Source organism: Haemorhous mexicanus, chromosome 4 (genome assembly GCF_027477595.1).
Source record: "Haemorhous mexicanus isolate bHaeMex1 chromosome 4, bHaeMex1.pri, whole genome shotgun sequence".
NCBI lineage: Eukaryota > Metazoa > Chordata > Aves > Passeriformes > Fringillidae > Haemorhous > Haemorhous mexicanus.
Genome location: NC_082344.1, coordinates 19,272,151 through 19,285,773, shown reverse-complemented (window position 1 = coordinate 19,285,773; position 13,623 = coordinate 19,272,151). Strand labels below are relative to the sequence as shown.

Below are 13,623 nucleotides of genomic sequence, written 5' to 3'. Positions count from 1 at the left end.
AAAAAAAATAAATCTCTTATGTTTCTATGTTCACTGATTCCTCTGTGAAATAACCTTCAGCACTTTCCTATCTAGTCCTGGACAGGACGCCTGTGAGGCACTCACTGTGTCTTCAATAAGGACAAGACCATTTGGGAATGACCAGGGTCTCATTGGAGAAGAATACAATGAGGAGCACCGTATTGGACATTGGGAAGAATTCCATCGCAGAAAGGATGATTGGACATCGGAATGGGCTGTTCAGGGAGGTGGTGGAGTCACCATCCCTGGAGGTGTTTAAGGAGAGCCTGGATGAGGCCCACGGCGGATGGTCTGGCTGACAGGGTGGTGTTGGCTAACAGGCTGGACTCGATCATCTCTGAGGCCTTTCCCAACTTATCTGATCCTGTGGGGTTTTTTTCCGACAAAACATCCTGTAAGATTTCTCTCCGATGGGGTGTTATGTTTGCGGAATCCCAAGCAAGCCATAAAAAATCCCGCACCTCGGGAAGGGGCGGGGGCCCATCCCCGGCGAGGCCCCGGGCAGGAGGGGCGCGTCCTCAGCCGCGGGCCCGCCCCGCGTTCGGGCCCTGCGCGGGCTGTCCCGCCCGGCCGCCGTAGCGGGGCGGGGCGGGACGGGGCGGGGCGGCGGCGGGCGGGGAGCGGCGGGCCGGGCGCGGGAAGCGCCGGGAGAGGCGGCGGGCGGTGAGTGCGGGGCCGGGAGCAGCGGGCCGGGCGGGGGCTCCCCGGGCTGCTCTGTCACGGAGCCGCGCTCTCCGGACGGGACCTCCCCCAGGGCGCTGGGGCCCGGCTGGAACGCGAGGGTTCCGCACGGGGGGAGCGGCTCCAAACGCACGTGTGCTCAGGGAAGGGGACGCAGCCCTGTGGCGCTGGCGTCGCTGGTGGCGGTGGGTGTTGATGGGGAAACAGTGAGGATCCCTGGATTCACGGCTGGAATTGCCCCTTGCGGTTTGCCCCAGGAAGCAGCGAAATGAAGTCGGCAGCGTGCGGGTGTTTTCTGCCTTTGCTCAGAAGGCAGAACAAAGCGATGTTAGAGCAGAAGCCAGGCGAGCACTGAGAGGGGGTCTTGCACCAAACTGGGTGCGCCTGCTGTGTTTTTAAATCGCATCTTTCCTCTGTAATTTAATCACGAGCCTTAACTTAGTCTTTTATTATCTGAAGGCATGCTTTTAAATTTATGCTTTTCTTCTGTTTGTAAGCTGAGGTCAAAAGTACTCTTGCTGTTCTCGCACAGACTCCCGTGTGTAGAGCATAGGTGGGCTGCTCCCTCCACCCCTAAAGACATGAAACACCTATTTAGGCTTAGCCCTCTAAAAGCATTTTAGCAAAAGGTTTTAGGGACGATGAGGCCTTTGACACTTGAAATTTTAAAGATGCACAGTGTGGCAAACAAGCATTCTTAGTAATGCTTTCAGAAGTAATAAAAATGCCAAAGGGAAAGTTGAATGCAATAGCTTTAGGAGCTCTGTCTCCCCACCTCAACCCTTAAAGTTTTGCTTTCATGTCCTTCAGTATTTTCTCCTACTGAAAGTATTAAAAATCTGTACAGAGTATTTAAACTGCCTGTCTGTACAGAGTATTTAAAACAATGTGGAGGCATGTCTCTTATCCTAATGTTTTCTCTTGTCTTCTCAGCTTACCAGGGAAGATCAAGATGAGTCTACGGAAGCAAACCCCCAGTGACTTCCTAAAACAAATCATTGGAAGGCCAGTTGTTGTAAAATTAAATTCTGGAGTTGATTATCGAGGTAAGTTCTCTATCTGTCTCTCATAGTGAGTAAAGTAATTCATTGAGGAGGCTGGAATAGATGCATTGATTTTGAAAAGCAAAGCAGTGTGATCCAGAATCATGGAGTATGAGAATGGAGATCTCAGAATGGAGGCAGTAAAAATAGAAAATCAATTCTGGAGAAAGTGATAAAAAGGGGGGTAACAACAGCGGATTTAGAGATCTAAATCATTAGTGTCCTTGGTCACCAGTGATTAAACTGGATGATTCTGAGTTTCTAAACTGATACTTGGAAGGATTGTCTGGAATTACTACTCCTGAAATGGCCAGAAGCACCCTTTGTTGGAGCTAGATTTTTCTTCACCTTTTTGTTCTCCATTTAGGTAATACAGATCTTGATTCAGGAACTCTTCAGAGTAAACTCTGCTGTCAGTCATGAAATTCTTACATTATGAAAAGCATTCTTGACATTCTTGGTTAAACAATTGCCTAGATCTGTGTTGGATCAAGGCTCACAGAGATACAGGAAAAAGTTTAGTGTAGCTTTTGCTAAGTCTGTCAGTATACCTTCATGTATATAGGATTATAGATTTTTTTTTTTTTTAACCAGTAAATTAAACTTCTCTGTGCAGTGAAATGTCCTGGTCCTGCTCCCATTAAGCTAACAATATCAACCTGACCAATTTTTGTAGCAGTATCCAAAGTCAGTCAAAACTAATCATGTATCTTCTCCTGTGCTCAATTAAGAAATTTTATTCTATACTGACTTAAACATTATGGTTCTGCAACAGACCCTTTCTTCAGAGAGGTTTACTTCAAGTGGCTTAGCTTGGCACTTGTGGTAGGAGACTTGTTTGTGCTGTGATAAGGAATCTTTGTGCTGGGACAGTTTTAAATTCTGTTCACTGACAGAGCCAGCAGTGACTTCTTACTCCTTCCTGTTTCTCTGCAGTGTTGCTCAGCTGACAAAATTTGCAGTCTCTCATTTCTTTGAGAACCATATTGAGCACTTCAGGGGGGGTTGGGAGCTTAAAAAGTTTGTTGCCTCTCTGTAAATTCTTCAGTGGAGGAGAATGTAGAGAGAGCTCATTAAAGTCAATTAAAGCAAGTCCTCATTTACCTGAGGATACACACACGGCAGGGCCAAACCAGATTTGGGTTTTGCTGCACTTCTGTTTTCATTGAGACCATTGCTACCTCTCCCTTGGTGAGACCCATTTGTAAATGCTGTAGATGAATACTCAGCTTACCCCTCAGCAGAGCTAGTTTAACTTGCCTGCAGTCTGACACCACATTAATTGAACAAGAGTTCCCTGAATGCCCTTATTTGTCACTGGATTTACCCCCTGCTTCCCTTCCTTACTTCTCTGCACTCTGATCTTGTGACAGAAAATCCGTGTAGTGTTTTTGTTTGAAAAATAAGCATTTAGTTTGTTTTCTGCAGAAATGTGACCAGCATTTGTAAAAGCCAAACATTTCCAAAACAGCTTCTCAGGCTCTTGCTGCAGATCTACCCAGATTCTCCCCCAGGCTGTGTTGCTGATGTTTTTGTTGCCTCCACACCAGCACCAGTGTGGCCTCGTGCAGGTGACTGAACTGTCTTCAGCCATTGCCAAGTGCTGCAGATGTCCAAGTCAGGAAGCCCTGGGAAATGATATGGGGTACATTAATGTATTGTTTTTGTGTGTTAATATGGTTATGTACATTAAAACATCTCTACATACAGATAAAACAGATAAATTGCTAGCTAGGATGGGCAGTGATAATATTTGATGCCATTAGTGATGTAAGAGTAAACACAAAGAAAAGTAGGAAGAGAATGAAACAACTGCACTCCATGAATGCACTCTAGGAGCAAAGAAGTTTGAAAAATACTGCATTTATGGCCTACTGAGTTGTATGTAGCTCAGGTAAATCCACATGGTCCAGTTTTAATTTTGTACAAACATATTTTTGTTTTCTGTTCCTGTGTGGATACTTCAGGATTACTAGAGTGGAAAAGAATCCTGACTTTAGTTTGGGTCTTTTGGGGGCATTTAAGTGGTACTTTGTGAGCAGTTTTTCCTCTGTGTGTGGAAACAGAGGAGAGAAAAACAGGAAGGAAAATAATAACCTTTTAGCCATGACAAGTTGGCAGAAGAAGTTGAATTCCTGATTATTAACTAGAATATCCTGCAGTAACACTTTGCAAAATGAGAATGTGTCCTGAGTTTTCTCCCTCCTTCTAATTACAGCTAATATATTATATTTCATGTCTTACTGCTAGGTAAATAGCTAGGCGTTTCTCAAACTGGGGAAAAAGTTATTTAAGTAGTATTTTCTGTGCAAGGATAAAGTCAGGAAAACCCACATGCAAGAGGAATATAAAACAACTTGTAAAAAGCTGTATTACCTCTGTGCTACTAAAATGTGTATATTCCTGATCCAAAAAAATAATCTAATATTGCAAATTAAAGATTTTTTTCTTCAACTGCATTATCAAAACAGTGTAATTTTATTTTTGTGGGAAGATTTCAGTGGCCTTTGTGGAAAAACGTGTAAAGTTTTGTTGACATCAAAACAGAGATTTGCAGACAGTGTTCTCCTAGCTCTGTAAGCATGAAGACAAATATGTGTATGCTGTCCTGTATTAAAAGGGTTGTTTTTCAGCTATATCCTTCACAAGTTTTGTTGACAACTCAGTTTACATAGCTTTGTCCCTCGGTTATCCAGTTACACTTAAAACCCCGGGTGTTTTTCGGTGTGTGCTTAAAACACAAGTGAGAAGGGACAGCTTAAACTTGCAAAATGGAAATTGTCCAGCTTTTGAAATAATGCCTTAATAACTTTTTTTACTCCCACAACTCTTACACGAACTGATAACATTGCTGCCGGAGTGCCTGGGATTCCTTTCTCCAGCTGAATTCTTTGAAGACATCTGTCCATGCTTGGGTTTTTAGTTTGTTATAAGGATACAGGGTGGTCTTTTTTCCTGCACTGTGTTATTCTAACACAGTGCATTTTTGTTCATTTTAAAATAAGTTCAAGCTGAGTCTCTTTTAAACTGCCACTGTTTTCAGGTGTCCTGGCTTGCCTGGATGGATATATGAACATAGCTCTGGAGCAGACTGAGGAATATGTAAATGGACAGTTAAAGAACAAGTACGGGGATGCATTTATCCGAGGAAATAATGGTAATTCCTACTCCTTCTCTTACTGCACATTAAAAAATTGTGTTTTGATATTCTGAATTTGAGGGGTGGCTGAGCTGTAAGTAAGCTGCCTGTAAACCTAAAACTAATACTCTTTTTTGGAAATCTTTGTAGTATTTGTTTTTTACAGTTTCACCTTCCTGGGTCTGTGCTTTTCTGCATTCCTGTGGTCCTTTTTTCCTCTGAACTTGAAGTTCGTCTAGAGAAGCATGCTCTTTTCTAGCCTTATTGGAGCTTATTTTCTACAGTCTGACAGGCTTACTCTTTTGCACTTACTGCTTGCTTAGATGGCCTCTGCACCATAAGAGTTTGTGTTTTTAGGCAAGCTATTGCATAAATTTATGCTACAGTGCAGATATAACAGTGACACATATTTTCTGGTGAAGCAGTTTTCCAGGACTGAATGAATGCTTATCCTTAGTCCTGGAGGCTGTTTTCATCTTTTGAGTAAAGATTTTACCAGCAGTCAAAAAAATCACTCATGCTTTACTATTGAGCCTTTGAATATCCATGTGCAGTAGGTGGATTTTAGTGCACTTCAAGGACAATCCCAGGCTCCGGAAATGACTCTCTGGTATCAGGCTGTAATAGCAGGACATGCCAGGGAGAAGAGTATCTAAAAATAGAAACGGTTCACAAGTCAGAGGTGAAGAGACTAGTAGAGGAGGTACATGAAGCAGGGTTTGGCCAAGTTGCTTGTGAAGAAAATGGAGCTCAGCAAGGAGGGATGGAATAAAAAGACACAAGGACCAAACCCCATATTAGAAAAAGAGTCAAAGAGAATGTGGCACCAGTGTAAAAGAGCATTTTGGGTGGAGAAATAATCCTTGAAACGAGGCCAACCCTTGCTTTTTGCGAGGCATTTGGACTATTATGCTAAGCACTGGAGTGACATTTCAGCTGGAAGATCAATTAAGGAAATAATCTGTTATGAAAGTTAAAACAAGGGGATGAGAGGCAGAAGGCTCAAGAACAGGCTGAACAGAGAGCTAAAGACATGTGGCAGGTTTAGGAGCACAGTATCATTTTATGTTGTGACTGGATCTGTTCTGGGGATATCATCAGCCAAGCAGGAGGAAGATATCTCTTCCTTCAAAACTAATCATTAGCTTTGCCTTAAGTGCTTGGGATTTCCAGCTTTTATTGAAAGATCACAGCATTAGTGTCTGACACCTGTAATTCTGCTGAGGAACTCTCATGCTCCCCTCAGTAATACTGCAGGGCACTGCCTTTGTTCCTGCTCTGTTCAGCTACTTCTGCTGGAGCATAGTTGGGCTATAAATCAAATAAATACTGAACCAAAGTAATACATAATATTTAGAGCTAATGGCATTTTTCAAAACTTGGACTTAAAGGTTGCCTGGCTTTGTTCATGCTGAATGGGATCTCTTACAGTGTCAATTTATATGCCATAGAAATTAGATGTTTTAAATAAAAAGGCTTTTGCATGTTATTTACCAGGGCCCTCTTCTGTGTGCCACTTTCTCTTTTTCACAGTGTTGTACATAAGCACCCAGAAGAGGAGGATGTGAAGATGCCAGAAGGAGGCTGGTTTTTTGTACTTGTGAGCCTCTTTGAAGTGATGAGCCCTATTTGATTTGTAGTTCAAAATCCACAGGTGAAATACACAAGTGTTTTTTTTTTAATAAATGTAAATGTGAGTGTAAAGTGCCGGAATGCTTTTGTTTCAAAGCGTTGCTTTGTTCCATTGTACAAAAGAAAAATAAAAGGGAAACTTGTAATAGTGCTGCAGGACTAATTTGAAGCAACAGCTCGTTTAATTATGCTAACACTTAACAAAAGTACTGATTGAAAGGTAAGCAGGCATAGAGTAATTGCAAATCAGAGCTCTGTATTAATGGCAAAATAGTACTTTAACTGATGGTGGGAAGGGAAATGCTAATGGTTTGGTGACAATGACCTGTCCCTTTTGGAAAACAGGGTCAGCTTTAAATGTCAGGCTAGTAAGAGTCATCGGCTAAAAAGTTCAACTGTCCAAAAAATCTTGAATTGTGGATTGAATCAAGGGATGTAACAGTGACACTTCAACAGTTTAGGGTGGGGAAAGAATTGAATCAAATGGAAGAAAAGCCTTAAGGATGACAAGAAAGCTCTGTGCCAGCTGAAGAAGTCAGTCAGAGGTGAAGAGCTCTCAGTTGGTATGTCAGTACAGCCTAGTAGCTACTTCACCTCCTGCCTGTGTACCCCCCACCCTTCCTCTGCTTGGGGTGACCTTTTTCTTGTGCTTCTCTACCAAACACAATGGACTTGTTCAGTGAAAAGCAATTTTAACTAATACCTAAATCTACTCCTGAAAATACACTAGGAATCTGAAAGCTTTTTAAACATGCCACATGTGTCTTCTCCAGCCAGTTCCTTCTTTCTCCCATCCATTCCCCCCACAACCTGGTAGCGTCTCTATAGTCCCCTTGTCTAGCCAGGAATGAGGAGAAGTGCATTGGAGTATGGGGTGTGCATTAGGGAGGGGGAACCTCTGAGCTGACAGCAGAGGGAACTTGGTTTTGTGTATTTTGCACCAATGCTCCCAGATAATCAAAGCTCAGTGAATAAAAGCAGTTCAGTTTTACATGGATACTTATTTCTAATTTATAAATGTATCTTCTGCTTTTACATGCAGTCAGCCAAGAAGAAACCCAAACCAACTCTGAAAATTCAGATACTCCTTCACCTGAGTGATCCTACACTTAACATCACACACTCAGAATGTTTTCTTGTTCTTCATGACAAAGTTATAAGTAAGGCTAATGTACCTCATGGTGAGGTTATTGAGCCAGTTTTTTACGTGAGCTTTCTGAAGCCTGGCTTTATTCTTTGGACAGTTTATAATGCCTCCAGGAACCAAAATACTTCTAGTTGGGGATGGACTAACACAAGACAACTGTGTGAATATAGCATTGTCCCATTCTTCCCAAGTACCAGTAGCTGTGATGCAACCAGGAAATAGTAACATTCCAGTTATCAAAGGGGGAGAATGTGAACTGCAAATTTTACTGTTTTTTAAAGATGAAGAAATCATCTTTTTAAGATGAAGAAATAATTCTAAATTATTTTGCAGTCAGTAGTTAACCTTTCCACATTAAGCACTTCAGAAGCCATGATAGAACACACAAATAGAGTTGCTACTGTACAATATCCTTCAATAATTCATCATTTTCTGACAAGGGTTGAAAAAGGTCCAGGATGTAAGACAAATTACCAACTTGCTCTTCTGTAAGTGACTTTTTTTAAAAATGAAGATGTACCTCCAAGTGGGGCATGCAATTTTTCATTTGCCATGTCATCTATATGTAGCTGGCAGGTAACTGTCTGCTTTCAGTCCTGGAGACTGTCTAGATTTTGTGGTTTGGTTTTTTGTTTTTGTTTTAATACAGGACTAATTTTTTTTCCCTTTCCACCTTTCTCTCCCCCTCCACACACCTACCCATGTATAGCAACACATTTTGCAGACTTCGATTTAATGTCAAGAGTTTGCATTGTTAACTTTTTAACTGCAGTTCAGTTTCTACAAGTCTAGTTATAGAACATTTTTCAGTTGTAATCTGCTACTCCTGGAGGTCTAATCACATACTAAACTCTATATAAATGTAAATACTATGTAGTTTACATGCCAAGGGGTTTTTTAATGTATTCTAGGTCATGAAGTCATTATTACTATGTGAGGTAGAGAGGAAGATTTGCATTGAAGGTCAGCTGTTGTAATTCATATTTAAATTTCAAAAGTAGCAAAAGAAATAAAGCATTTACTTCCTACAACCACTGACTTCCAGTTTATTTTACAAATTCTCCGTGTGACATCATTTATCATATCCTGATGCTCTTGCCCCAATACCTGTGTATAAAACAGTTTCACTTGGGGATCAAGCTCATTGAGATCAGAACTGACCATGAAACATTAATACCTTGAGCAACCTGCAAGCATGTGTCCATTGCTTTACTTAGAAGAATGTACCCAAAATTAAGTAATCCAAAACTAACAAAAATTACTGAATTTCAAAGTCTGAAGCTGCACTAATGTTGATAGTCAGTACTTTTATGCAGTGAGATCACACTGTGAAACCATGGCCATTCAACCACTACCCCCACCCTCAGCAACACATTCAGTTCACAGACACTCTAAGAGCAGTCACTGTAAATTTGCTATATGCCCACATCCAGCACAAGTTTCTTGCACTGGAAAACCCAAACTGAACCACATCTTAAACAACAGCCTGGCTGGGAGCAGCAGCACAGCATATCTCATGGAAACTAGAGAGCCTGGAAGAAGGAGAAGGAGGCAAGCTATGTCTCTACCAAATCCTGGAGTGCCCTGGAGTTGCCCTATATAAAGGGAGCAGAGCATGCTAGGAAGGTTTTGTTTTAAAGATGTATGCCCTGATGACCACTCACTTTTACAATTTGTTTCCACCTGGTTCCTAGTTCAAAGGGAATCTAATGCAAACTGTGCTCAACATCATTCATTTGAGTTCTTTCTATCTATTTTGTGATGTTACGATGACAAAACAGCTACTGAGAGCCCTTCTGGGTATGACTTGGCCACTAGTTCCTCAGGCTTTTTCACAGCTCTGAAAACCAGCTGTGCCCCACAGCTGTGTTGTTCCTGGGAGATAAGAAAGCATGAAAGTGTTTGCAAAGTGACAGCCTTGCAACGTGTGACTGATGGTGCCAGAGCAATGCCTGATCTTTCATATCCCAGCTCACACCCATGGCCAGCTCCAGCTCTGTGTTAGCTTTGAAAACAAACGAGCTTTGGAGTCAGCAGTTTCAAGCTCTTGGATTCCTGTGCCAAATTCTTTTCCAAGGCCTGAAATCAGATGGGAGGGAGCATTTCCTGGGCTGCTGTATTGACCCTGAGCAAGGGACCCTCAGCCACAGGGACCCTCTGCCAGGTCACCCTAACGGAGCTCATGGGCAGCTCCCACTCAGTGCCAGGATCACACCATGTGCCTGGCCTTGCATTTGTCTAACAGAGGAGCAACAAGAGATCATCCTTTAGAACAGAGAGTTGGGTTTGTGTATGGAAATTATAAAACAGCTCAAGTGGTGAAAAGGGAGAGCAGCTCTCTGTGGATTGTTTGCATCTGCTCTGTGCAGTGCACTGTGGGAAAATCCATGTGGGCTCTGACTGATGCTGTGTGCACGTGAGGAGCCCAGCATCTGAGGGCATGTTCATTTTACCTGCTGTCTATATTCCTCATTTCAATCAGTCTTATTAAAGCAATCATTAAGGTATTTGTTGCTAGGCCTTACCTCTCTTTCTCTCTCTTTCCTCCCCTCAACCCCTCCTCTAGAGCAGAACAGCTGCCCAGGTTGCAGTAGTTACCAAATAAAATAAAGGGTTATTTTGGTTTGAACTTGTAAGGGAAAGAGGCGTACAATATATGTTGCATGCATGTGTATGTGCCAGTTTGTTCCCAGCAGTGACATTTTAGTCACTGTCACACTTCAGGAAGTGACAGAAGAACAAGAAGAGTCAACTGGATAAAAGGGGAAGGACCTGCCAGTACTTTTGCCAACCCTGGTTTTGCCTAACTAGTATCAGAAAAACATTCTGGTCTCCCCAAACACAGAAGCACAGATGTGCATAGGTCAACCCCTGAGATGCTAGTTTGGAGATCTCCATTCTCCCTATGGGACTACCATGGGTTTTTAAACACTAATCTCACAACTCGACACTGCTCTTTGTTTTAAAGATGACTTGAAATACTCTTAAATAAGGTGGTGCTGCCGGCTCTGCTGGTTTAATGATCAGTTCCTTGTGATCTGAACTCAGCTGTTGCCACCTTCAAGCTCTCTACTTGGTCAGCCTGCCCACTCGAACTTTGTTCACAGGACTCAGGTGGCTGCCAGGTGACCAGGAGGAACTTCTAACTCGTTAAAACCCTTATTATCTTACAGCAGCAAAGTATTTTCCAACCTGTCAAGAAGCAACCAGCTTCCTCTGGAGTGTCAGCTCTGAGTTTCTTATGTCCATGCCTATATTACATACTGATCTCCACTGCACCTGCTCCACATCTGCTGGCCCTGTTGTGCCCTGGTGGTGTGGAGATGTAGAAGCAGCCTCCAAGAAGGATAGAGTTTCTGCACCAAAGAACCTGCATTGTTATGGGGTTCATAATCCTTCTGTGCACTTATCAGTGACATTTCAAGTTATATGGTTTATACTCTTAATTATCAAGTCATTACAGAGCATGCACAGTTGTCCTAGTGTTATTTCAAATTCCCAGCTGTGGTCTGTGGGGTTTTTTTTTCTTCTAGAAATCCACTACACAAACGCTGCTGGGAAAACAATAAGCAGGGTGTAAGTTGTCCTATGTCCCCTTCTCCTGACAGCTTCCTGCTAAGGAAGACATTTGTGACAAGAAGAAGCAAACCTCTCTCCAGTTCCAGCAGTGCCACGTGGTCTGTCTGGGCCCCATGGTCAGAGCTGAGCCCGGCTGAGCTCAAGTGACTCCAGCAGGTCACAGCTCTGGCCAGAGAAGGCTGAGGCAATGCTGTCCTGGTGGGTGATGCAACCCAAGGCTCTGAGAGGGCTGTATTTCTTCCTGGAAACATCTGCCTGTCACTTGGCATTTGAATGAGCAGTTGGAAGCTGCTGGTAGGTGCTCGTGTCATGGTAATGACTGTGACAGGCTTTTTCGATCTCTGAGGAGGAGATGGTTGTGACATTTGCTTTGACTGTGGCTTTGAAGCCACGGAGTTCCTGTGTTTGAAAGCAGCAGTGAGGACAGATGCTGTGTAAGGCTGTATTTCAGATCAGCCCAGCAATTAACACTGTCCAGGCAGTGCCATCTGACTGGTGCTGCTGAACCTGTGAACAGCAGCATGCCCTACCCTGCCCTGCCAGAGGCTGCTGCAGCCTTGGAAGTGAGTATGGACACTTCAGTCCTGCCCTACATCCTCTGCTGTTACACTTGGTTTGGATCTGTTTGAGCCTCTTTTCCCCACAGCTCTGCATGGTGCTCCAGGGAACACCAAACACTGCTGTTTCAGGGTCTGCACTTGGCTGCTTTCCCCTCTTTTCCAGGTGTGAATCAGTGGAGAAATGGCCCTCATTCCTTCCTGATTTTAGGAATAAGTTAGGAAGAGAAAACCATAATCCTTTCCTGGTTTCAAGAAAGGATTAGTCATCAATATAGCATAAAGGTATTCTCTTTTGTGTATGAAGGATGGGCAATTACAAGCCGGAACAGAATGAAGAATGCCAACTTGTCCTCCCTCCCCCTGAACTATGCTCTACTTCCCCAGAGTAAAGGAAAGAAAACTACAAGACTTACATTATATCTTGAAATTTAGTGATTTTAAGGCATCTTTCAAATGCAGAGGAGAGCAGGCTGATGAGAGCCCAGTACCACCAGTTTCCATACTTTACAACCAGTTTAACTGCTGAGAGCTGGGCTGTCAGCAGCAGAAACTCACTGCCAGCCTGGCATTTTGTGTCTCTTCCAAAAGACAGGCTGCACAGCAGGGCAGGCTGATGGGAACAGTGCTAATAAGTGAAGCATCTGCAAACTTGTCCCCAGTTTTTGGGGGTTGCCCTAGGCAGAAGTCACCAGGATGCCCCCTCAGGACAGCCTCACGCAATGGTCAGTTCCCAAGCAGGATCACAGATAAGGCACAACTGGCAGGAGTGAGCCACTGGCAGGGAGCTGGGTGAGCCTGGTGATGGAGGCCAGGTCATCAGAGAGCCCTGACCACCAGAGCAGTCTGCAGTGACAAGGGACAGGATCAGCTCTGCCACCGACTGCCAGCACAGCTGCAGCAAAGCTCGGGCAAGAAGCAGGGCTGACAGCCTGAGTACAGCTCATGTGCCAGGGGACAGTCACACTTCTCACATGTTTGGTCCCCTGTGCCAGCTTCGGGGGATTTGTGGGGGTTGATGGCTCCTTTTGGCAAGGCTGGCACGAGGGATGAACTTTCCCAGCCTTCATAGCAAAATTCTGCTTTTACTGCCAAAATTAGTCCCATGTAAGCATGAGAGACAGGGCACACTGCTGGGGGCACATGGAGGGAGCTGATGTGGTTTGGCTTTGCTTTGCTTCAGCCTGAAAGAGGGGATGTGTGTGTGGAGAGGGTAACAAGAGAGAAAACCTCCCATCATCCTGCACCTCTGCAAAGGAGTTTCAGGGTGTCCTACACAAACCCCATGATTTGCAGTGTCTCCCCCTCCCTTCCCTGCTAGTTGCCTTTGTTTTCATTGAAGAAACTTGGACATTTCACACACACACATACACACACACACACACACACAAAAAAAAAAAAAAAAAAAAAAAAAAAAAAAAAAGGAAAGGAAAAAAAAAAAAAAAGGGGTAGGATGTGAAGAAAAAACCTGATATGATTAAAGCAGGATTTGGGCACTGGCAGAGAGCTGCCGTGGGTGGTGGGTATTAGCAGTAACAGCTGCTGCGCTTCCCATTAGAGGAGCAGGCGAGGAAGGTCCCTGAAAGGATGGGTCTTCGCAGGCTGGCAGGGCAGTGGTGGCAGCGAGCCCGGCGGCGAACGTGTCCCAAGGTAAGCGTCGGCAGCATCGGCAGCCTGAGCCCGGGCAGCCCCGGGGAGCAGCGCTGCTCTCCCGCGGGGATGGGCACAGCCGGGCGGGATGGGAAACGCCACAGCCGGGGCAACACCCGAGCGAAAGAGCTGCTGCTCGGGGCTACTTCCATGGGCTCCTGCGAGAAATCTTAT

General features: G+C 44.1%; 1 protein-coding gene across 1 annotated transcript; it reads left to right on the top strand.

Annotated features, from left to right (window-relative positions):
• Positions 1–621: 621 nt before the first annotated feature.
• Positions 622–6,662, top strand: LSM6 (LSM6 homolog, U6 small nuclear RNA and mRNA degradation associated). Its single transcript, XM_059843971.1, has 4 exons — positions 622–684; positions 1,636–1,748; positions 4,789–4,902; positions 6,418–6,662. Exons 2-4 carry the CDS (start codon positions 1,655–1,657, stop codon positions 6,450–6,452), a joined length of 243 nt encoding a protein of 80 aa, XP_059699954.1. The 5' UTR covers positions 622–684; positions 1,636–1,654; the 3' UTR covers positions 6,453–6,662.
• The last annotated feature ends 6,961 nt before the right edge of the window (positions 6,663–13,623 follow it).